General features: G+C 38.4%; 1 protein-coding gene across 1 annotated transcript in view; it reads right to left on the minus strand.

The window, feature by feature from the left end:
• CCDC60 (coiled-coil domain containing 60) overlaps positions 1-25,128 on the minus strand; it is a 67,663-nt gene that overhangs the window by 25,353 nt on the left and 17,182 nt on the right. Inside the window, exons 2-3 of the mRNA XM_064466682.1 lie at positions 16,392-16,472; positions 13,162-13,268 (exon numbers count right to left, since the gene is read on the minus strand). Of these exons, the coding sequence (XP_064322752.1) occupies positions 13,162-13,268; positions 16,392-16,472 (188 nt within the window). The remainder of the gene's footprint in view (positions 1-13,161; positions 13,269-16,391; positions 16,473-25,128) is intronic.

A 25,128-nucleotide genomic window follows, 5' to 3' on the forward strand; every position in this document is an offset into this window, starting at 1 on the left:
TTCTATACTAACTTTGGAAAAAGAAAGAAAAAAATATATAAGATGTTCCTGAAAGAAATGCTGCATGCTTTAGAAAAACATAAGCGTTTCAGAGGCGTGTCAGACGGGCTTAATGTTTTTCATAAGAACCTATTATTTTTGCATAACAGACTTCTCTTGGAGTACTTGAAAACTTTTAATGGCCTCAAATTCTTGCTTTGTGTCCTTTTTCAGTAGTTTCTCTCCTTTCAGCAAACTTAGATATTTGTACACAGAAATATTTTTCCCCTTCATAGTGATGCTTCTACATTTCTACACTCACTAATGTAAGTATTCCTTAAAGATCAAAACCACTGCTGTAGCTGTGTATTATAATGCCACGAATAGTGAACAATGAGGTTATTACCTGAATCAAAGACAAGTGAGAGATAATTATAAACTAGACAGTTCTTTCACACTAACAGCCGTAGCCAGTATTACTAGAGAAAGACGCATAAATGGCAAATACAATTAGTACAGTTTTTTAAGGTTTAGCTAATATAGAAGGCTTTAATATGTGCATACCAAAATCAGTGATCACTCCCGTATACCAGCAGGAATGAGAAACTTTCTGCACGCTTGGAAATGAACGTCTTTAGCCTATGACTTCCTTGAAGTCCCAGATGTTACAAAAAGTAGCTCTACAGTCTCCAAGTATGGACAAAGAAACAAAATAGAATTAACAGAAATGCAGTGTCTAGAAGATCTGCAATAACCACCTGATTTCACAGAATCCCAGACTGGTGGAGGTTGGGAGGCACCTCCGGAGCTCACCCCGTCCCACCCCCTGCGTGAGCAGGCACACCCAGAGCAGGGGCACAGGGCCGCGTCCAGGCGGGGTGTGAATGTCTCCAGGGAAGGGACCCCACAGCCCCTCTGGGCAGCCTGTGCCACCGCTCTGGCACCCGCACAGGGAAGAAGATTTTTCTCATGTTTAGCTGGAACTTCCTGTGTTCCAGCTTGTGCCCATCACCCCTTGGCCTGTCATTGGGCACTACTGAAAAGGGCCCAGTCCCATCATTCTGACACCCACCCTTTAGATATTTACAGGTATTTATTAAATCCCCCCTCAGCCTTCTCTTCTCCAGGCTAAACAAACCCAAGCCTCTCAGCCTTTCCTCATATGGGAAATTCTGGCATCACAATACCCTGTTTATATAATAACTTAATAAATGTAGCTGGGCTGCCTATTTGACAAGTAGGTGAGAATAATTCATTAAAATGCAAGTGTAACTGAGATAAAATTTGGAATGCATTTATTAAAGTAATTGAGCTTCAGTCAACTGTAGTCACAACACAGGTATTCAACTGCTGTTCAGACATAAGGATTTGTCTTATTTTTCTAAGTTATTATCTTTATCAGCATGAAAATTAAGAGAGTTTTCCGAGCAGTAATAATGTACCATGGAATACTTCGAGTTTTCTCTATAGGTGTATATATATTATTATAGATAAGGTCAATGATATGCACAAAGGGGTGACCCGGTAGTGCATTACACATACAGAAGACTGGTTACAAGCATCTTTTCAGTGCTTGGTGTAACTATGTGCGTATTAAATTACTCTTTAAATCCTTTAGGGACTCAAGGTCATCAGTTAATGGTAATACAAGGCCATTAAAGTATTGGGGAATTGAACTTTTACTGCTAAGATTTGGGATTTTTGGTGCCTTTCCTTGAGTAAGAAATGACTCACAAAAAATAAAAGGAAATCAGAAATTTGTCTTAATTATAATTTAAGTGCTAGAAAAACATTAAGGCAGCTACAATAATAATGCCAGAAACCCTTCCATCAGGGTAAAGACAAGCTGGATGTTTACCAGGGTTTTTTTACATTCTGTTTAAATATTCCTTGTTTAAATACACTGGGTCATCTTCACTAGATTCAAAGGAATCATACTAAGGATGTATTTGTCCCAGAAGATCAAATGTTACAATTAACAACCTCAGACCTACCATGTACGCAGACAAATTCAGTGGGAGATGGCTTACTAAAGGAACGACATGCACTCCTGAACACATGATGCCAAATCCTTGCTCAGATAAGCTGGTATAACTTCAGCCTGAGCAGAATTGCTGGAAAGCTGGGCAGACGGCTGCACACCCATGGGGCTGTCCCTCTAGTAAGCAGCCGCGTTCAGTGCTGTGGGTGGTGTTACCGGGGTGCTTCATTCTCATTAACTCTTCCTGCTAATCTCCCCCTGTCCCATCCCCTGAGATGCAAAGAAGTTGCAGTCTATTCACACCAGCTTGATTCTTTCTCTTTAAGGCCGAACATTGTACTATGATCATGGTGAACAAGTACTGTGAGCTGCAAGTAAAATAACTACGTAACTATCAAACAGTTTAGCTACATACGTATTTCTCTGATCAAGGAAATTGTTAGCCACTGTTTCATAAAACGGCTTATGAAGTTTCTTATATTAATGGATACAGCCTTTATATCAATAAAGCTAATGACAGAACATCTCCTGCTCCAGATGCTATACAGAAAGAATTTGGCCTTTTCCAGAGGCTTATAGCCAATTGTAAATATCAGCTAAACCAATGTGCCATTGCTCTGGAAGCCACTGAGAACACAGGCTTTCTAAATGACGTTTCCTGTATTTTCATAAAAGCATTTCAATCTGCATCTGCAAGGCTCCCTGCTAGACCAGCAAAACCTTCTCTTTGGGCACAAGGCCAGACCCTGCTGAGGGTGTTGCAACGTGAATATCAGCTGGGCACTGCCTAACTTGTTGCATTAGTGACAAACTGAATATTGAGTTAAGGCTTCCCAGGTGAAAAGTAAGTGCAATTTATGCACACTGCCACTTAAAAGCATTATTAAAAGTAAATATTTTCTATAGCAGGAAAAGTAATACAACAACATTTCTCTATAAAAGAGAAAGCACAGGAGGTAATAGCTTTGAAACTACATTAAATACAGCTAAACCATATTCTGAACATTACAGACTGAAAAGGTGGATAAAAAAAATAATATAATTCTTCTAAATGAACACTTCGCATTATTTGTAGCCATGCCATCATGAGCTGTGATCCCATCAAAAATCTCAAGTGAGGCTGATGAGTATTTCGATCCTGAAGAATTCAAACAAATATCCACTGAAGAAAGCAGCGAGAGCAGGAAGCTTGCTTCATTTGATTAAACCTGAAGTCTATGCCCTTACCTAGTTTTAGAGGGCACTGCGGTACTGGAGGGTCTGTCTTTTTGAACATGTAATAAAATGGAAGTATTGACAACCTGAAGTTATTAAGGAATATATGGTAATCTCTGCTGGAGCACAAGCATTAACACTGCATTAACACTTCAGTTAACACTGAAATAATCAGATTTCAGCTAGTTAAATGTTACTGTCCTCACTGCTGTTTCAGTTGGAATAGGACGCTTTTAAATCATTCCAGTCCCCCAAAATACTATGTTGTGTGTATGTGCATTAACACACATCAGACTCCATTTGAGCTGTTGCTGCATTCTAATAGCTGAAGTAATTCTTGTATGCCCCTTAACTTTCTGACGAGGTGCTGTAACAACTGAATAGCTAATAATTGTGAAACAGCAGGAAATGCCAAGATAAAAGAAAATGCATATGCACACAGTACTTTTCTTATTTACAAGCCACACACAGAACAATAGGAAAGCAAACTCTGCATTTCTTGTAAATTGTGAACAGTGATACTGATTTATACCAGAATCTGTTCCATTCTATTATCAATACATACTGGAACCATTTCACTCAGTTCTTTAGTGCTTTACATTGTGTTGTATATCTATGCCACTATGTCCCAAATTTATTTACACTGAGATTGTTTCACGCCTTCCCTGAGTGATGTAAGGCAGTCTCATTGTAAATGAGAATTTGTGTACTGTTCACTTAAAATATACTAAACAGGGTGCACATACTACCCACCTTCTGAAGCCATCAAAAGCCATGGAGCTAAGTTTACGTGGTGGTGAACCTGAGCTAGCAAGTCCTGCTATTGAGCTCTGCATTCGGGTGACATCCTGAAAGCTTAGCACGTGGACAGAAAATGCTTGCAACTATTCACAAGTAATGTCCAGATACTAATGTAAATTAATTAGGAATTCTGGTTTTGTAGTATCTACAACCAAGTCAGAGGTGCACACATACACAAAGGCAATGGAGAACCAGGAACACACTGGCTACTACTCCTATTTAATGGCTGCGTAACTACACAGTAAGAACCAAATGGGTAAATGTGCCTACATGCAGTCATCTTAAATTCAGTAAAGACCAGATGATAATGACATTAAAATCTATTACGATTAGTTATTAACCCACAGAAAGTCAGACATAGCTGATCATTTACCATACTGAACCATTCTGGCAAGGAACTAAAATCGTACCAAACCAGCATCTGTCTTGACTAGCTGAAGACATACAAACAACCTGCAATACCCTCATTATTTCAGATGTAGATTCCTACTTTCTTCTCCTGCAGATAAGTAAAATATTCTGTACTCAAGTGTCTCTGTTTAAAAAAACAAAACCAGGATCTGCATAATGGGAAAGACGCGTATTATCACATGAAAATCTGACCATGAGATAAGTCAAGAAACAAGAGAAGTGAAAATAAAACATGAGTAAACTTGTGGTACATTCAGCAGGGAGTGAGGATCTTCAATAGTCAAAACGCCACCCCCACTCTTTTACAAAAGATGTCACCAGGTGAATGTATTACTGCATATTTAGAGATGTCTCAGGGTGGTTTTCAATTAACTACAAATACATTAAAATATCAAAGGGCTGCTTCCATTGTGAAGTGAGGCAGAACCTCTACTCTGAAAATGAGGAGACATTCTCTAACTCTGAGAAGCACAAACATATTTGGCTACCTGGAGACTGGCTTATTTTTAGCTGGGTATGTGTTCTTCTCAACCTAGAAGGAACGGAGGGCAGCAGTTTCTCTTTTAAGAAGAGCCCAGACCACAACATGCGCACATGCACACCCCTTCACTTCTGCCATGCTGTAACTCCCATTCCTGTTGATCTTCATATAAAGGTTGTGTTTGTGGTAGGCACATTTAGGTTTCAAGCTCCTGGTGTCTCTGGAGAAGTAGATAAACAAAGGTGAGTGGGGAAAGTACTTACACAGCAGCACAGAGAAGACAGCTTTGTACTGAAAAAAGGCAGAAAAATAAATCTGTAAGATTTCAAGGCTTTGCTTTAAATTCTTCTCCAAAAAGCTGTGGGGAAACTATTACTAAAACTTCAAAAGAAAAAAAGTAATCTGGGGATTTCTGGGCTTTCCACTTTCTTGCAGTAAGAATGTACAATAATAAATTAATGTTCATATTACCAATAAAAATTCACTGCTTGTTAAGTGGAACTTCACTGGGGTCCCTGATCCTCCATGAGAAATACTGCTGGTTCAAGATTTTCACGTGAAAGCAGAAACCACTCCGCATGATTTAGTGTATTGCCTTACCACATAAAGGTATTTACAGAGCAATGATAGTTTACTACTAATAATGGAAAACCCATTTTAAAGTGTTAGCTTTGTTCAAACATTCAGTGACAATGTGTCATTTGGTCTTATAATAGGATAATAGGATTAGACTGTTGTGTTCAGATAGATAGTAAAATCTAATAAGCAATGAACTGTTTCCACTTACAAAATTTCAAACATTAACAAACATTTTTGCACAAAAGGAAAGGAGACTGAAACTCAAACGAATAGGCTGGAAAGGCAGAAATGTTGATGGGAATAGCAGCCTTTCCAGTGATTGATGATAGAGATGATTCATACAGCCATACACTTAAATGGGTGTCTTTGCCCATGACTGCTGTCTAATTAATGTGAGCCATCACTCACGTAAAAGAAAATTTTTGCTTCTGGAAAAAAAAAAAAAAGGCAAACTGCCAACAGTGACAGTCCTAGAAACATGCCAATTAGAGTGATTTCTGCCAAGCAGCAAAAGGGCAGAAAACACTGGTTTCCAAGCAACTGACATTATGAAGTATTAAAAACATTGGAAACTAATATTGGCAGATAAACATTTCACCTTCTCAGTTAATACTGCTTTTACAGACTCCACTGTATCTTCCAATAAATCACATGCATTAAGGAATACCAATGGCAATCTCTAAACACTAACATCTTTTTTGTCTGCATGTATTAGGATCAGTATAGATTCACAGGTAAGGACAAATAAGGTCATAATCAGAACTCAAAAAATAACACATTTCTTGACATTTAAAATTTTCCAGTAGTAGCTGCCATTTCAATCACAAAACTTAAACAATTTTGTATTAAAGTCAACTACACAGCCACTGGCAGGAAGAGAAGTAGGAGAAACTGCTCTTCGGGTAACAGTCAGTCCAACTGTTGTTGCAGGCATGATGCACAAGTAAAGAATGGGCTTTCTGCATGCAGAGTGACTTTTAGAGATCTGCCTTCAGGAAACTTGAACCATTTTAAAGAGCCATCCAGTTTCTAATTTAAAACATAAAAAGCAGCCAGTTGAATACTGTTAAGCTGCCAGCAGTCTGACATTTAGTTTTCTTTAACTAGCACAGGACAGTGAAACATGAATGGGAGCCATTTTCTTCAAACTATGGGGAATGCAATACAGAGGTTTAGCATGCCCTTTTTGCAAGTAGAGGCTTGACTGCCTCATGGAATGGCAAGGACACTTCCCCTTTGAGCTGGTAGCTCAAAGCTGTCGATTCCTAGACATCATCAGCTGAGGATGACACAACTTGTCATTTTCACATGGGCGCCTCTGCTTAGGTGACTGTAACTGCACAGTTTCCTGTTTCCTATCACCTTTCTACCTCCTTTTTACATAAAAAGTATCTTCAGCTGGTCTCATTTGAAGCGATAAGCTTATTTTTAAGCACTATTTTTTGTGGCAATGTTTAACAACAGTATTTCCAGTACACTTGCATGGTCTTGGCGGGCTGAGTTAGTCTACAGAAGTGATTTATGGCAACCTGCTTTTATTATGGATTAACAACTTATGGTGTCTTGGTTTTCATACAATACATCCTCATGCAAGTGTGGATTACTTAACAGTATTTCTGGATCATTGAAACAAAGCAATAAGAAAGGATCTCCCTCAGAGCTGAACATCATTCCAAAGGGGCTGTGCTTCCTGAGTTTGCTTACGTTTAGTAAGAATAGCAATAGAAATGAAAACATAATTCTTAGCTTACAGCTAAAGATATTTGAATGCTCAAGGACAAAGGTGGTGTCTTTTCTGCCATACTGTATTCCACCCACCAAATCTGACATTGGGAAGCATTTAGTCAAGTCAGTCAGGGCTACTTTGTGTCTGCATGGGCAATCTCCACTGGAAGTAAGATGTATTGATCTACAAAGGAAGAGGAATGATCATTATCTACAGATTTCCCAAATGGTTTTCCATTTTGTGCTGCACAAAGATAAGCAAATTCCTTTCTACGTTTTAATGCTCTGTCTAGGTAAAAAGGTAGCTGAGAGCTGACAGGTGTCTCCCTAAAGTGACTGGGTGCAACTTGTCAGCAGCGAAGAGCTGGTACCATTTGCTACTTGGGACAGGTGACAGAGTTTTGAAAGACGAGTAGTGTGAGCAACCTCTGTGTTCTGTTATCATCCTCTTTTATATCATCATGAGGACTCAAGAAAGCATAAGAGAATATTACTGAGAGGAGTTATGACGTAATAATTATAAGGTTTATCTTCAGTTTAATTATGCTTTTAATGTGTAAGGTAGAGTATTAAAGCTTTATGAATGCAGCTAAGTCTGTTCCAGTAATGACACTTCAGACATTTTTGAGATAATTTTAAAATTCATACTGCTGTGCCATGTCACTGTGATCATTAAAAAACTTCCTCACAGTTTGTTCCATTATACTCTTTCATGCAAACAGGCTGCAAGATCACAGACACTACTTCCTGTGAATATCTACCAATTAACATCCAATTAAGACAGCTGCTGGGTGTTCCTTTCAATCAGGAGAAGGAAAGGCAGCAAAAAAACAAATCCACAAAGGTCATTTGTATTCGCTGACTCCCTGTAGTATGCATTAGCCTGCTGCTCTGCTAGCCTGACTGCTTTAATTGAAATTAGAAGATGCTGCCCTGGAGAAGAGAACTCCAGTTTTCTTCTGTCTTGCATTTTCCACTCTGCTTCTTTTTTCTAAAATAGCTCCTTTTCCATAATCTGGAATTGTTACCAATAAGCATTGCTGACATGTCCTTTGGTCCAAAGCAGCAGTGCAGTCATTCTCACTTCAAATTTTCTTTACCCACAACTTCACATCTTAATATTTGATTAAAAACTCTGTGGGTTTGATTTCTCTGCTCTTCTTACTGTTCCTTTTTCTACATGCAGCTTTAGTCAAAAGTAACATTGTGCAAACACTCAAGATGAATGGCTAGCACATTTTCATTGTTAAAAGATCATACAATACCACCTGAATCATTTCCAAGTTTACATAATACAATAAAAATTTAAAAAAAACCAAACAAACAGTTAATGTATACCTTTGATTTCCAGGTATTAAGTCTGTTGGATATTTTTCTGCATACTGGGTCATTTGGCTACTGTACATTTCAGAAAGCATTACAGAAATGAGTTAATATTTCAAAAAAACAGTTTCCCTGACTTTTCTCAAGCAAATTTCTCCATCACCATTATAGCTCATATCATACTTCATTTCTTAAATAGTATAAAATACGTGGGATTCGTGCTTTAATTGCCACAGTACATAGAACCAATTATATTAGGTGTGTTACAGGATCACTACTGGGATTACAATGTGAAGGATGCATGGTATTACTTAGTAGGACAGGCAAACTTCATCTGAGCATGTGTTCAGACAACAGTGCTTTCCTGAAACTAGTATTAAAGTGACCATTGCCTACACACGAGCTAAAAAGCACAGTTCTCCCGAGTGTACTAAGCAGCTTTGACTAGGCCCTGACCAGGCTAAACTTCTGATCTTCAAAAAGAAAATGTGTGTAAATATATAATTTACTGTTCAATAAATATAAAAAGTAAATACACATTTATTTGTGCAGTAGCACAAGACTAAAGTCTTCCCTTTCTTCATCTTCCAACTGTTTCAATTGCCATGGAAAACTTGTGGTCAGGAATATTTCCACCCAGGCATTTGAAATCACATGAAGCCAATTTTGAATGCAACTGTAAATTAAGTTTATGGGACTAGAAGAAGACGGCAGAGTTGGAGATGCTTTAACAGGTAGGTATTTTCTTACTTATCAGCACCTCAAACTCTGCTTGGGATATTAAAGCCGAGTTGGGTTCTTTCCATCTTCCGCATCAGCAGTAAAAAGGATTCTGCAAGCCAAATTGGATATTTGAGATCAATTGCACAACATCACTATCCTCTGCGGGTGCAGTGCAGGTACAACTGATTGGGATGTAACAGACAATTTGGCCAATAATGTACATAAATTAATATACTCTTGTTTGTCCCTTTAGCTGTATTGGCTTCTGGAGGTGAGAAGGGATGAAAGGCTAAAATCTGGGTTTTAATCACTCAGAGAAAAGATATGACTTCAAAGCACATTAGGATCAAAACCATTCACATAATTTAAAAAAAAATAAACTACATTTAAGGTAATTTTGCAGATTGCCTTACCATTAAAAACTCGGTGGAAGGCAAATCTGCATTTATCATAATGTGGTGCAGGAAACAGAAGTGTAAAGTTAAAAGTAGGTTAGACTAAACGCTTCATCTGTTAGAGGAAACAATTGCACTCACCCAGAGTAATGGGCTGGATCGCTTAAAATTCTTTCCCTGGGGCTTCTAATTTAGTAGGCCAATTTTGAAAATAAAAATAAAAATCAGAGAAACAGAGGCATCACAGAAGTCTAGAAGAATAATTAAGGCATGTACTTACCCGTGACACCCAAATTCCAATTGTAGCTGTTCCAGTGACAATTAATCTTACATTCCCAATTTGACTTTCATAATTTATCTATGAAAGTAATAATATTTATCCACCTAATAGGTAACAGTGCTACTGAGATGAATAAGACAATGCTTGCATGTACTTGAGTGCTAGGCATTGTAAGATTTGTCAAACTAACATCCCTAAAAGCATAAGTTAATGGTAATAAGATAAAAAATTTAAAAAGTAATTTAAATGAAAATGGTAAGAAAAAAATATGCCCTATATGTTAAAAAATTTTGCTTTCAGTAACAAAAGCAACCTTCATTCACAGTCTGCCATCCATGGCAATTTAAAGGCCATATATTTATGCAGTGAGTTTAGTTCAGATACATTGCCTAGCTTCCAATCCCAATTTACAAGTTACTTGACAGAGCTGCAGAGGGGTCAAGTGATTTGCACAAAGGTACATAAAGAATTAGCTGCTCAGCCAAGAGTTAGGATCGAGATCCTAACACGTGTCTCCCCCCCTCCCCCCATTTCTGACCTCCCCATATAGGACTCAAGACAATGCTGTAATACTCAGAAACAGAGAGCAGAAAAAACATACTTTGTAGAGATGCAATCTGCTTTTTTCCCTTCTGGTATGGACAAGTCATGTCCAGCTTCAGTTTGTACCATTGTTATCCTACATGGCACTGTTTAGCACATGAAAAAGAGAGCTAACTTTGAAAAGCATGGCTTTTCATGCCACTGAATCCTTCAGATTTAGTCCCTCACACAAAAGGCCCAAACCACCACCTTCTACAAAAGCAGTCCTATATCACCGTTACTCACTATAACCTTGAATATGATCTAGATTTCTATAAAATCAAACAATTTCAAATGTTTCTACAGCTACAGGTTTAGAAACTCACTCAGTCTACTGAATGGGAGACAATTTCAATGCTGTAGAAAAGCTCAGCTGACCCTAAACGTTGGCCAAGGTACACAGAAACGCCATGGAACTCCTAATGGCGTTTCAAAAGCAAATTTCCCAACAAGTATCAAATCAAGACCCTCTCATGTTAACCTACTAACAAAATGACACTTTCTTTGTTCGAAGTGTAAATTGTAATGAAATGAGCTTGCTTCATCCAAATGTCTACAAATAGATTTGTTAATTTTTTTTTTTTTAAATCAAGCCTTTTAGTACCAGCGGTGATGGTAATTTTCATCACACAGAACATTTGCAAGTATTTTTTGCCATACTCATTTGAAAATTAAGAAAAGGCAACTAAAAGCAAGCTCCAAGCATCTGCAATTCATATATCAAAAAGTAAACTGATCTTTGGCAGGTTATGATCAAAAGAACTTGACCTCAAGGAGACAATCCCATTGAAAGTAAGCAATGAACAATGAACAGAGTCAGTCAAACATAACTAACAGTGCATTTATGGCAAAAACAAGTCATGCTTTACTAAAACGGCTTATCCAACCTTCAAAGTACATAGCATTTATTATTTTGTTTACAGATTATTCCTATTTTCAGCCAAGTTTATCAAGTGAAAATTCACTAAAAGTGAATTAACAGAGTAAGTGAATAATAAAAATAATGGGGGCAGAGAAGGATAAAAGGGAAGAATGTGAAATTTAATGCTATCACAAGTAACTAGTATAACATTTAGAAATTGCTCTGACGTAAAAATTTGGCAATATTTAAAAACACTACATTATTGTGAAATGTAAGGTTCTGATTCCTCTACGGTAGTACATGCAAAGAAGCTACTACTCTTTAACTTCCTTCACTTTTACACAGTTGACTTCAAACAACACAAGAGTCTAAGCTGTGTTCAACATATTACGCTGATACAATACCATGTGTTCTCGACTGCCATATTTGCTTAGATTTAACTTAATAATTAAGTTTTTATATAGATGTCTGTCTTACTGCTGCTTTAATTCAGCTATTTTTATGTAGTGAATGCCCTTCAAAGACTTAAAGTCTAGAAACCTTGTAAAACCCGTGTGTAAGCTGTACCCTGCTGGGGCTGGCAGGGGTGATTTGTCAGTTTTATTTGCAGCAGGCTGTAACTAAACCTTGCCAGATGCAAATCATCCCTTTGTACCACTGCTTGCTGTTTCAGTTGCAAATGTATCTCATTTCTTAGGGTAACACTCACATCAAGAAAGCTAGGAGGTGCCAGGAAAATTTAGAAAACCCTAGAGCCACCTACTGCAAGGCTTATTTTGCAGTTTAGCAAGTGTTTAAGCTAATACTGAGCAAATAGAGTGAATGGTCTCTGTAGGCAAGTCTGGAGTGCAATCAGAATGTCTTGCAACAGAAAAGCATACTGAAGCCTCAATCTTGTCAACTTAAGCACCACCTGCAGTGACAACGGTGAAACATGACTGACAACACAGCCTAAGTACATTTAAGAGTATGAGTGCCTAAATCTGAGAGTACTCTTTGCTAAAGTCTATTCCCAATAGGCCTCCCCGGTTTTTGTTTGGTTTGGTGTTTTGTTTTAGGTTTGGTTTCTTGGTTTTGTGGTTTGTTTGTGGGGTTTTTCTGGTTGGGTTTTGTTTTTTTTTTTTCCAAATCAGACCATAAGAACAACCCTGCTAGGACAGAAGTTTATTGTGTCTCATGGCAACAGAATATGCTTTCCAGGAAAAGCATGCATACCCAGCAACTTCCTATGGTCAGTCCTGTAAAACAAATAACACTTGCTGTCCAAACCCAGCTGGTTAGAAGGTACACAGGATCCCAAATCCATGTCCTGTTATAACAGCTCACTATCCATCAGGTAAAGGACACAAGAATTTATTCCTTCCACGTCAGCATCTTCCCAAGACTTAAGTTGGTATATTCCAATGAGGCTATGGAGATATTTCTATAATAGCAGTAGATATTTTCACTACATTTTTCCATCACATAATGGACATTATATGTCCTAACATTGCTCATTTTTTACCACTTTACTGGCTCATTTTTGACTACTTCATCTTGGCACACCACCACATCACACAAAAGACTGCAAATGAGTAACAAGCAACTTTTTATAAAGAACACAAACAATACAGTATTGATAGAGCTATCAAACAGTCATTCCTTATGCAGCACTGGCAACATTTTGAACGTACATGAAGCCTATAAAGGAAGAACTGCAAACCATCTTTTCTAAGCTGTTAGTACAATTGATTATTTTGCCTATAACCCAACTGCTGCCACTCCAGAACCAGAGAATCGTTTTACCTTGACTGACCCATCTCTGTGTGTGCTGGATTCCCTTACCTTGAGTGAGCTAGAGCCTTATGGAGAGTCCTCAGCTCCTTTCCTGGTTCTCTGAGTGGGGGGAGCCTCTTCACTGGTTCCAGTGGATCAGACTGGAAGTGATCAAACTGAAAATAAATATTATGGTATTAATTAAAAAGAGCTTAGCATAGAGAAGGTATGTGCAGTCTCAGGGTCCAGTTTTAATCACCAAACATCATCTGAGTTGGTCATCATCTGAGTTGGTCATCATCTGAGTTGGTCATCATCTGAGTTGGTCATCATCTGGGACAGCACTGTGTCATTTCAAAAGCATGTAAACAAGTCTTACGTGATACCTCTGCACATGCCCATGTGTACATATGTTCCAACAGCTTTCACCTCACTGCCTGACGTCAAGTTTTACAGAGATCTTACAGACATATAAGCACCCCTGAGCTTCATTAAACTATGAGACAGGAAGAACAGATTGTTCAATGACCTAGACTTAAGGAATGACTGCTGTGAGTACCTATGCATTAAGAAACTACAAAAAGTATGTATAGGAGAGAAAACTGTTAAAAGTCCTAACGCAGAAAAATTTTCAGACTCCTTGTTATGAGATGGACATTTGTAAAAACCAAAACAATAAGAAAAGCTCCAACACAGAGCTGACTTTGGATGATAGAACATAACAGTTTTATTATTTTATCTCTCTCTTACTTTTTAAGAATATACTAACCAGGTCAGCAATTTTACATATGGGAATTAAAATCACCTACTTAGTCAATTGTTCAAATGCCTCCAACACTTCTTTCTTCTGAGCAGCTATGGAACTAAAATACATGGGAGACGAAAGCTTGTATTTGTTGTTGAACTAGCCCTGGCTTGTAAGTACCCCTGGGGTTTCCAGAGAACAGCTGCATCAATTTCATAGAATTATGATTGCATGCTGTGCATGTGCAATGGTTTTATATGTGTTAGGTAATAACATATGCAGCTGAGGCAGTGCTCAGTGTGCAAAAAGAGCACAGCTAAATTGCTATCCATTGGGAGGCATAGTGCTGGTGTGCAGAGACTAAGGTGCAGCCTAAGGTATTCTTTGAGGCAGTTCTGTGCATTCCCAGTAAAGGAAATAAAGGAGATCCTTTATTATGCACCCGGGAAAGTATGCAATAGGATATTACAGATCTCCAAATACTGTGTTCAGGTTTGGGCCCCTCACTACAAGGACACTGGGGTGCTGGAGCGTGTCCAGAGAAGAGCAGCGGGGCTGGGGCAGGGTCTGGAGCACAAGTGTGCTGGGGAGCGGCTGAGGGGGCTGGGGGGGTTTAGCCTGGAGAAGGGGGGGCTGAGGGGAGCCCTTCTTGCTCTCTGCAGCTGCCTGAAAGGAGGTTGTAGTGAGGTGGGAGTTGGTCTCTTCTCCCAAGGAAAAGCAATAGGACGAGAGGAGATGGTCTCAGGTTGCATCAGGAGAGGTTTAGGTTGGATATTAGGGACAATGTCTTTTCTGCAAGAGTGGTCAGGGCTTGGACCAGGCTGCCCAGAGAGGTGGGGGAGTCACCATGCCTGGGGACATGGTTTAGGAGGTCTGGGGGTGTTGGGTGACGGTTGGACTTGATGATCTTAGAGGTCTTTTCCAATCTTAATGATTCAATGATTCTACAATCTCAGTTGGATCTGTAGAGAAAATGCTCACCTACTCAAGAGAGGCTGCAACTCTTATTTCAAATCTTTATGCGCATCTCTACTGTTTTTGATTGCTGAAACAAATGATGCTCTGTATGGACAGCAGCTATGATACAATTAAGCTTCACCCTTTCTTAGTATGTTTTTAACTTTAAGAGAACATGCTGAGAAGTGCAAACAAAAAATCTCACCTTTTGAGTCAGAGATAAAAATAATAATTGTAAATGAGAAGTGAAGAGAGAAAAAACGATAAATGTGTTGGTGGAATGTTCCTGGTATTCAAGCCAGAGTGCTTCTGGCAGTATAACAGCTGGCACAGCTGCACCATTTAGCAGGACTTCCACAGCACACCTTACTTTTCAACTTTGTTAGCTTCCAACAAATCTGAAACACCTCATTGACTGATTTGAGTTAGATAAAAAAGGGAATTGAATATTGCGTTGTGATAGGTGAGAAATTGCTGGATGCTGAAGTCAGGCTAACACTTGTGCTTGCTTCCTCAAAGAAAAGCTTTGAAAAAGAATTTAAAAATCATTAGGTTAGTTGTCAGTTTTCATATAATTGCAAATGTATCCTCATTTCTCTTTCATTTACATTTTATCCTTCTTTTATAAAAAAACTTATGATCAAATCAGCTGCCTGGCATTCAGTTTTGTTCTAAAGAGAAAGGAGATGGATCAGATTTTAAATAAGGTAACAAAGACAACTTATGATGAAAAATTAAATCTTTTTGCTGTATTCTGAAATAAAATTCAGTCAAATTAATTGCATACAGAGAAATTAAAATGTGTTTTAATTCCAACATTTTATTTCTGTTTAAAAGGCCTGAATTGCATTGGGATAGATAGCCACAGACTACACTGTAACTCTGCGTTGTTGCATGACAGGCCTAAGTAGACATCAAAGAGAAAGTACACTTGGGTGGTCTGGGATGAATCAGAACAGACTCACCACAGTCACTGTTCTGTGCTGACCGAAAGTGGCATTTAAGTAAAATTATCTACGAGCCTTTCAGCATTTAAAATTGGAGGTTAAGGTCACACCAGGCAAAGGCTGAAAAAAAGGGATATAGGCTAGATCTTCAACAACTGTTAATCTGTGCAGCTCTACATAACACCCATAGGAACAGCCCTTTCATCTTCAGGTTTTTGAGATTTAAGGATGTGCAATATTGACCTATGTACTTCAATAAAAACAATAATTTTTGAAATAAAAAGTAATTTTGAATGTATTAGCCACTTCTGTGCTAAACTGCAATATAATTTAAAGGTCAGTCTTCCAGAATTGATGCATGGGATAACTAACACAGCTAAAATGAATTTTCAGAACACTGTTTTTACCAAATTACAATAGAACCCTACATCTCAGGTTGTTGTTTTTTTTCCTGATACCTTCAGGAGGAGTTTTACCAGAGAAAACCTACGAGATGTTCATCATTCAGCAAAAAGCTGGTTCCTTCTGTACAGGAAGGCTTTAAACCTAGAATTCAGCAAACAGATATCTATACAAATAATTAAAACATTACGTTTGTCTGTTGTCTTCTTTAACTCCATCTTGAATCAGAACTTCTCCAGTAGGCTCACCTCTGGGTTGAAAGAGTACTTTTTAGTAATCTCAGCCACTTCTTTGGGTGGTTTTTCCTGCACATCTTTTTTCACTGGTTCCTAAAAAAAAATGAACAAAACCCATGTAACCATATTTGAAATATTGCTAGTTACCTGTACTTTAGCAGATCATAATTTTCAAAATTAAGAGGTGCAAATACATTTTTCTAGAGGGATGCAAACTAAAGCAAAAATAACAGCTAGTCTATTGTAGAAAAAACTTAAAATGTCACTAAGTAACTTCGTTGCGCAAATAGATTCTGATACAAAGTACCTGCTGACAAGCTACAGTGCAAAATGCATACCGGCTTTGTAAATCACTATGCTTAAATGCTTAGAGAACATAACTTTTCTCTTGGAAGACTGGTATATAGACTACTGTGTCCAACAAAAAGAAAACCCAATTTCCAAAACCAGGAACAGGAAATTATTCACCTGTAATTGCTCTTCCCTGAAGATATACACTGTGATAGACCACTATTCTTGGGTCTGTGCTTTCACCCACAAGGAAGGCACAGACTCATAAAAAGCCCTGAAGTCAAACACCAGCACATTTTTAGAACTCCTTCAACCATCAGTTTATTCAAGCGGAAGGAAGACATATTCCCTCCTATTAAAATAAATTGTATAGGTAGATTATTAAAAGACTTCATATCACTCAGCAGTGTATGGTGCTCAGGCTAAAAGGATATGAAAACAGTAATTCCTTTCTGCACTAGTTTCAGATCAAAGAGCTCATTTATTGATTTCAAGCAAAGCAAAGCAAAAGCTGGGGGCCCTAGCAAGTCACATCCATACAGTCAGGGTACAGCTGATGTACAAAAAAAGGCTGCACAGCAGACTCAGAGCTGGAGATGAAATAGTTGCTATGCTGTATTGCTTTTGCACAACAGGGCACAGCCTGGAAGTATTCAGGTATCTTAAAAAAAACTTAAGAGCATATCATTTTGCTTGTTGGAATCTTCATGAGAAGGCACAAAATTCTTTCCAAGTTTATGTTCCTATGTAACATTTCAGCAGAACAAAGGTTCAAAGTGTAAGTATCTTCACTCGCTGGAGAACTGCAAACAAGCCCACAAACAAGTAGAAAACTAGGGGAGGGGAAGCAAACCCAAACCCAGAAACGGTACTAAGAGCAAAGCAGCTGGAATGGAAATAAAATTGTCTGCAGCCAGAGTATAAGGAGGAACTACTGAAATGTCAAAGAGAAGTCTGAAGGCTCCACTGTTTCATGCAGCCAGGGTGCACTTGACCAAGGCTGTCAATTTGCAGTCTGTCTCTGCTGCTGGCCATCGAATGGCAAAATTTGCCTTACAGAGGGCTACCAACGTACCTGAGAGCCCACCTCAGTGACTGAGAAAAACCACATTCACACACTGAACAAGAGAAGAATCATTTCACATCCTGAGCGGGCACCCACACTTCACCTACAGGAAATGCTCATCAGTGGAAATCACTGGGGTTGAGTATGTGTTAAGTATTGAGAGTCTGTTACACTGAACTTTAGGGAAAATAAAAATTAAGTCTTTGTCATTATATAAATTTAATCATCAATATTTGTAAATTTTTGCCCAGTGATCAAAGTTATTTATTTTAACCATTTGTAGTAATAAGCAGATTCTGAATACTAAATGTCTATCTGTAAAAACAGGCTTTCAAAAGTAGACTGGATTATAGAAATTAGTTGCCAAGCAAAACCCTTTAAAAAAAAATAAAATTCCAGCATAAGACATCTGAAATTTGTAACTACATTCCTCTGTATTCATGAGCACAAATAATCTATCCAGAACATATGTAATTGTCTTTCAGCATTATTTATTTCCTCTGATTTACCCTTCTAAATTTCAGAGTACTCTTAAAGGTAGAAAGGTGCCAGATGGATGGAACAAAACACTTGGTAGGTAAAGCACCTTCACAGAAGCTGGTTCCGAAGCAGTTTGATTTTAAAATTGGAAAAGTTTTCATATTTTGGGCAATATTTAACTTGTATCAGGGCACACTTTTTTTTAAGAGTACAATGAAAAATCCAAGAAATTCTAAGTATTTAGACATCTTTCTTCTTCCTCCTCTTCTGTTATTGTTTCCATGTGGCTATCTTCTCCACACTGCATGTCTATTTGCAATCTGTAATGCTAACCACCATGGCATCACCCCGTAGCACAATAAGCAACAAAACCAAAAACTACAAACTTGTGTCAATTTTCTCATCACTTCTGCTATGGAAGTATCATGCTATGCATGAAGTAACCTGATGCTGGTGGGACTCTTTTTTCTTTTAAATTGCACACATTACCTGTATTTAAAAAGAAAGCTACAGGAAATCTGATTCGGACTTGGAGCAGAAGCATCTCGCACTCAGCAGAATTTCCAGGCTGCTTTACTCCTGACTTCCCCCTCCCCCCCCCGAGAAGCAACAAAATGTTGACAACAGCCAGGTACCATTGCTTTTACAGCTGGTGATACCTTGAATGACATGATTAAAAAGGATTGAGAGTCTCAGAATAACTTACTACTCAAGGGAAGGAAGGGCAGTGGAATGTAGCCCTAAGATTTTGAGGGTTTGAAAGCACCAGTCTAGGGCCTGGAGCCATTTAGCCATATTCGCTGCAAGTGTCTAATGCCACAGAGCACTGAAGAAATGTTTTCGCAGGTGCAACATTTCCTTGCATCCTACCTCTGGCCAGTCAGCTCTGCCAGTTCACAAGGAAAGGAAAGAGAGCTGTGAACCTACCTGACCTTTGCACAGTTGCTCAGGGAGGGAGGTATCACGTAGGCACATGTGATTCAACCAGCCTTATCATGGAAGGGAGAAGGGAATAGCTTCCTTTTCTACAGCATTATCTTTCATTACAATGTCATGTACTGAAAAGGTGCAATCTGATCTTAAAACTGTAACAGTACATCATTATAGAACAGCAGAACTCTTATCTTTTTAATTTGCAGTGCAGATATAAAAAACAGAGAAAACAATATTAGTATGTCTAATTTGTTCAACTCAACCATATATTATCATGACAATCTGAACAATCTTTGAGTTTGGGTGTTGGTTTTTTTAGTGTTTCCAAGTTACTAAGACTTTCATCATCAGTTCAGCTAATTTGCTTTTAAACCATCAAAAGGCCTGTTTCAGTGATCATTTCCTGCTTTCATTATAGTGAAGTAACAAAATCTCATACAACTCCATATGTAAGAAAATAATTTAAAAAACAAAGAAAAGCCCATAAACTGATATATGAAACATCATCTTAAAGTGAGATTACATGAGGAAATGACCCCAAAGTTTTCCATGAAAATTACCACCCTAATTTTTTTGAGATCCCATCGAGCAGCGCTCGGCGAAATGAAGTACAGCAATACTGCAGTAGGTGGAGCTCGATGCCACCTGATCGTCTATAGCTCCTGCAGACCTGGAGGTGTCCTCTGCCAGTGCCGTCGCGGGTGGCTAATGGCACACGGGAAGCCCTGGCATTCCTGCTTACTGCCTTAGGCGGCTCTTTGCCTGTCCTCTTCATCTTTAGAAAGAGAACTGACGGCTCTTAAAGTATTTTGGGATGAACAAATCCTTTTGAATTGCTTGCTTCAGTCGCAAAACACCACCTGCAGACTCTCTAGATTTTATCCTAACAATTCTCAAATATTTCCACTTTCTCTTCGAAAAAATTCTGGAAATAAAAAATTGTTCAACTCCGACAAATCCTTTTGTTAGGCACTCTCTCCATTTCATGCACCTGTCATCTTTGTAGCTGTCTTTCTGAAAGTTTTGAAAATTTCCAACTTTCTTCTCCAAATCTTATTGTGGAAATAGCCTGGTTGGTGCTGTGTATGCCATCTATAGATGGAGAGTAGAGGTACAATAAACATTCTTTTAGGTTGTTCATCTTAAAATTGTTTGTGGGAGCTGGTGAAAACCTGTCTCTTGGCAATTTCTGAGGGTTTTTTTTTCTCTCTCATTCTGGGTAACTCATTAAGTTTATATGTTGTTGTTAAAAATAGCAGATTGACATACCTATTGCACTCTTCTTCCTTCTAATATATCACTCAAATAGGAGCATTGTGGTTGCATTTGCAAACTGTGAATGTGTTTTGATGAAAATAAATCAGCACAGCCTCATCACAAGCCAACACTTAGTCATCCAAATGCAAGATCGACCTGGTGAAATATATTTTTTAATTTTACAAAAATGTTTAGAAAGCTTTTGTGAAGCACTGCATATAGATGACTACTGCTGTTCTGCAGGTGAGATTCTAAATGTCTAATTATAAGGGCAGTATTCTAGCCAAGTACTCAGGATTTTTTATTTTACCCTATTTCTTCTTTTGCTGCTGCTGCTCAATACTCACCCTTTCTGCCCTTTTCCTGGAATGTGGGAACATGGAACAGACATCAAGACCAAAAGAGAATTTTCAATTAAATAGAAAAGACTGTGAGGCAAAGGACTTCACTAAAAATATATTGCAGAAAATTAGGATTATTTCTTTTTTAAAGAGTAATGCTATTTTAGTGCTTCAGCTTTAAAAAAAAAATTGCCACAACCAGATCTGCAGATATAAATATATATCAGCATCAAAGACAAGATACCCAATTTGTTAAGGTTGTGCTGTACCATATCAATAATGCAAAGCACTTTGCAATTGAGAATCTCTGTGGGCAAGGGGAGAACTTGATAAGAGCAGCTGCCATTCCTTAGTCCCTGGTCTTCTGACCAGGGTCCTGACGCCGATGGAAAGGGGCACTCATCCCACTGTTTTGCCATGGGTAGTTTTAATGAGCGAGGGAGTTCCAGTCCTGATAGATCTCCTTCTGCGCTCCAGTGAACACATTACCGTCAATATAGACATATCAGGAAAATGGAATGAGGCAGCTGAAAAGTGAGAAGCGTTGTCCGCTACTGAAAGTATGAGAATGAGATTTGGAATTAGCAGATTCACTTGCACCTCTGTCAGAAATTTCCTCTGACATCCTAAATAAAACATTTAACACCTTATCCCAGCCAGCAGAAACCTTTTTTTTTTTTTACTACAATCAATTTTAGTACAAACTCCACAGCTCATTGTGCCCCAACTCCCTGCATCTGAAAGGGGAAAAATAACACTTCTCTTTCATTAATATTTATAAGTATTCAGATATTATAGTGATGGAAAGCATACATACAGAAGGACTGCTGTTTTCATGACAAAACCAGCTCAAATATCTTGGTATTGTTTATTCCATCGATTTCCCTCTGTTTACCATGTTTCTTGGGAAAATCCTTTTTTTCATTTTCTTGTCTCCAAAGAATATTTACCTAATCATCATAAGTTTGGTAAGTTTTGTAAAATAATTGGATCTAATTAATCTCAGTTGTAATACCATTGTTGTCAGTGCATTTACCCTACAGTTACTTTTAACCCCTTAAGCAACTACCTTACTTAAGCCACCATCTTTACAGTTCCATAAACTCTTTTCATTAAGATCATTTGAAAAATGTGAGATTTGAAAATTTTGAATTGTGTCCTTGGAAGTCAATGCAAACAATCAAGCAAAAAAAAAAACCAAACCCTATCTCTGCTGTATGACATGTCTCTTCAAGCTGCTTAGATGTCTGTCTTCTGTTACTATCATTCACTCAGTCTCTGGGCAACATGCCAGTAATTTAGGTATATGCAGCACCCAAAGCCTTTTATTCTCACATTTGGTTGTGTACTGGCAATGAAAATATTACTCAGCCTTAGCTAATGTTTTCTAGATATTTTCCCTTAGTAAAGTCAGAATTACCAATGTTGTCCTCAAACCTTATTCCAGAAGACCAAATGTCCCAAAGACATTTCGGATTGACAAAAATCCATTCTACTGAAAATCAATGTAACCTGTGTTAAACTGAAAAAAGAAAACCCTTTTGCACCACAACAGTGCTCACTTCCTCCTTGCATTTAGTAGAGTTTAAAATGGATTACAAAAGTGCTGAAAAGAACCCTTTAGGCACAAAGGACACTCAGAAAGCAGAAACATCTACAGTAATCTCTCAGAAAATCAGCTTCTTTCTTCTGCTAGTCTAACACAGGATTTCTTATTGGAATGCTATGCTAAAAACATGAAAGTTCATGAACCAAGGCAGGAGTACCTAATAAAATTATGAGATCAATATCTGCTACAGCACAGAGTCTCTATTCAATCCAAAAGGAACAAACAAAACAAGAACATGCTATTCTGTTTTATTTCATAGTGAGAACAAAGTTAATTTGAGAAGGAGTTGGGGGAAGACACAGCTGGAGAGCAGAGTTACCAGCCTCAGGAAATTCAAGGAAATGTAATTGAGAACAAATTATCTCTTTAATTACTTTTGACCAAATCCATATACACCATGGAATAAAAGCATGATGGCTGCCACCTGGTAGAGGACAAAGAACACCAAAGTTGAAAATTACCACAAAACTAAAACACAGCCATGTTAAAAACAATCAAAGCACTTCTCTCTCACAGGAGAAAAAAATAAAGAGAGTGAGTGATATTAGCTCAATAAACAAGCAGTGCACACAGAAGTTAATGGTCAGTTTTGGCCACTGCACCCTGTTCTCAGCTGTGAAGATTTTTAACTCTTTACTGCATTTGATTTTCAAAAATTGTCCTGTCATTACTCAAGTATCAGAAAAAAAAACACCAGCCAAAAAACCCAAGACCTCCTGTTTCCCTCTGTACTTCCATGGTTTCTCCCATGCTGGTCTTTGTTTACTAAACATCAGTGTAGGAATTATTTACTATTTAATTTTGTTAAGACACAGCAGTTATTCTTGTCAGTGTCTTAATGGAGCAAGGTTTTACCTCTTCTTTGGCTTCATTCCCAGATATGAGTAGTAATACTCACACCTGGAGGTCACAGATGTGTAGCTAAGCACAGCTGCCTCTGAGTGCAATGGATGGGCCCTAGTCTTCTGACTAGGCAGAGGTGAAGGGACTACAGAGGCTACAATGGTTTCCAGTAGCCATGAAGACTCCAAAGCCTACCTATAATACTTACATGGTCCCCATTACTATAGCAGTTGAGCAGTTTACACCCTTTAAGACATTAGTCCTCGCAACATTCTTGTCAAGCAGGAGTGTGGTCTTATCCTCCTTGTATATATGAAGGTAGAACAAGGTAAGTGGCTTGTCCCTGGTCACACACAACATATACAGGAAGGGCAGGGTATTGAAAGTAGGTCTCTGAAGCCAAAAGCTTACATCTTAGTCTGGAAGCCCCAGATCGCCTCCCACAGTCGATCTGAATCTTAGAGGATTTGTCACTGTCACTGAAGAACATCAAAGGAGGCAAATTTCTGAACCTCCTCCTTTCTTTTCAATCATGTTTTAGTTTAACATTCCACAGCTGTTCTTCATGTGGCTGCTGAGCACTGAAGGTAAAGTGGATTTTCGATGTGCTGTTGACATCTTGCCCTCTACCTCCTTCTGTCTTACTGCAACTCCTCATGGACCTTAAGATATTCAGATATTCAAATGGGTCCTTTAAAAGCCTTGGCATTTATATGTGAGCAGGACAATCTGTTTATTTTATGGGCTGAGTAAAAGTAATTTTACCCTGATGTGACCTTTGCTTGGATTTTGTTCTTGTAGGGAAGCAGAGCAGACATTTTTCACCTCCAGAATTCTGCATCTAGACTCACGGCAAATATGCCAAGATGACTGGCCTAACTGACCAGTTCGCAAACTCCCCACAAGGTCCCTGACCGTGATCATCTGCTTTGCCCTGCTCCACAGCAGAGCCAAGTTTATCTTAGTGTGAGATTAGATTCTATTGCCTAGCAGAAAATTAAATTTCACAGCACCAAGGTAGCCTGAAGCTAAGCACTGATTTTTCTAGTATGTTCTGTTTCTTTCTCACAGGACCTCATAGTCAGGAGTTACTTCAGCTGGCAACGGCAAAGGACTGCAAAACGCTAAACTGGCTCAGGAGTCTGAGACAAAGTACACTATTGTGTAATAATCTTCACACTACCCTGTGCTGTCTGAATAGCTTAAATAAAAGTTTCACAGAAGTACAATTTGAATTAGCAAAAATAGCGGCCTTAAAAACAAATAGTCAAAAAAGGTAAAAAAATGAGGCGATTTAGGAAGATGGCAATATCTCACTGGTTTTTAAATACTAAACTGTCTTTTTGAGATACACTCTTTCCCTAGCAATAACTAATTCCTTCTTCCTCTTCTGCCTAGCTTGTACCTTAAACTCATGCACAGCCCAAGTCCTTCACACAGGGGTATAACTCCAACCCACCAACACTGATTATGTGTAACCTCTACACAGTAGACAGAAAAGACAGGATGGTGACAAAGGACCAATCCATCAAACGAAGTGCCTTTTTTCTCTAAAACCACAGTCACGTTAGCTAGAATTTCAGTATTATTGAAAATTCAATATTACAACACAAGTTTTCCCCACAGGAATACATGTCTCTTAGCTTTTGATTAGGTGTAACTGAAGTGCAGATATGCCTAAGAAGTTATTTACTTTTTCAATAGAACAGATCTGACTTCTACTAAAAATCACCACTGGCCCAGAAAAAAAAACAAACTCAGAAAGATGAGCTACTTCTGTCACTGTCAGACCTACAATGGAAAAAGATTCAAGTAACAGCATAATGCAGACAATGCAGACAACGCTATATGGCCCGAGGTAAAAGAAACTGGCTTTGGAGCCTTTTTTCTTGTAATTTGCTGTAACCCATATAGCAAATAAATGGATTT

Source organism: Phalacrocorax carbo, chromosome 15 (genome assembly GCF_963921805.1).
Source record: "Phalacrocorax carbo chromosome 15, bPhaCar2.1, whole genome shotgun sequence".
NCBI classification, from domain to species: Eukaryota; Metazoa; Chordata; class Aves; order Suliformes; family Phalacrocoracidae; genus Phalacrocorax; species Phalacrocorax carbo.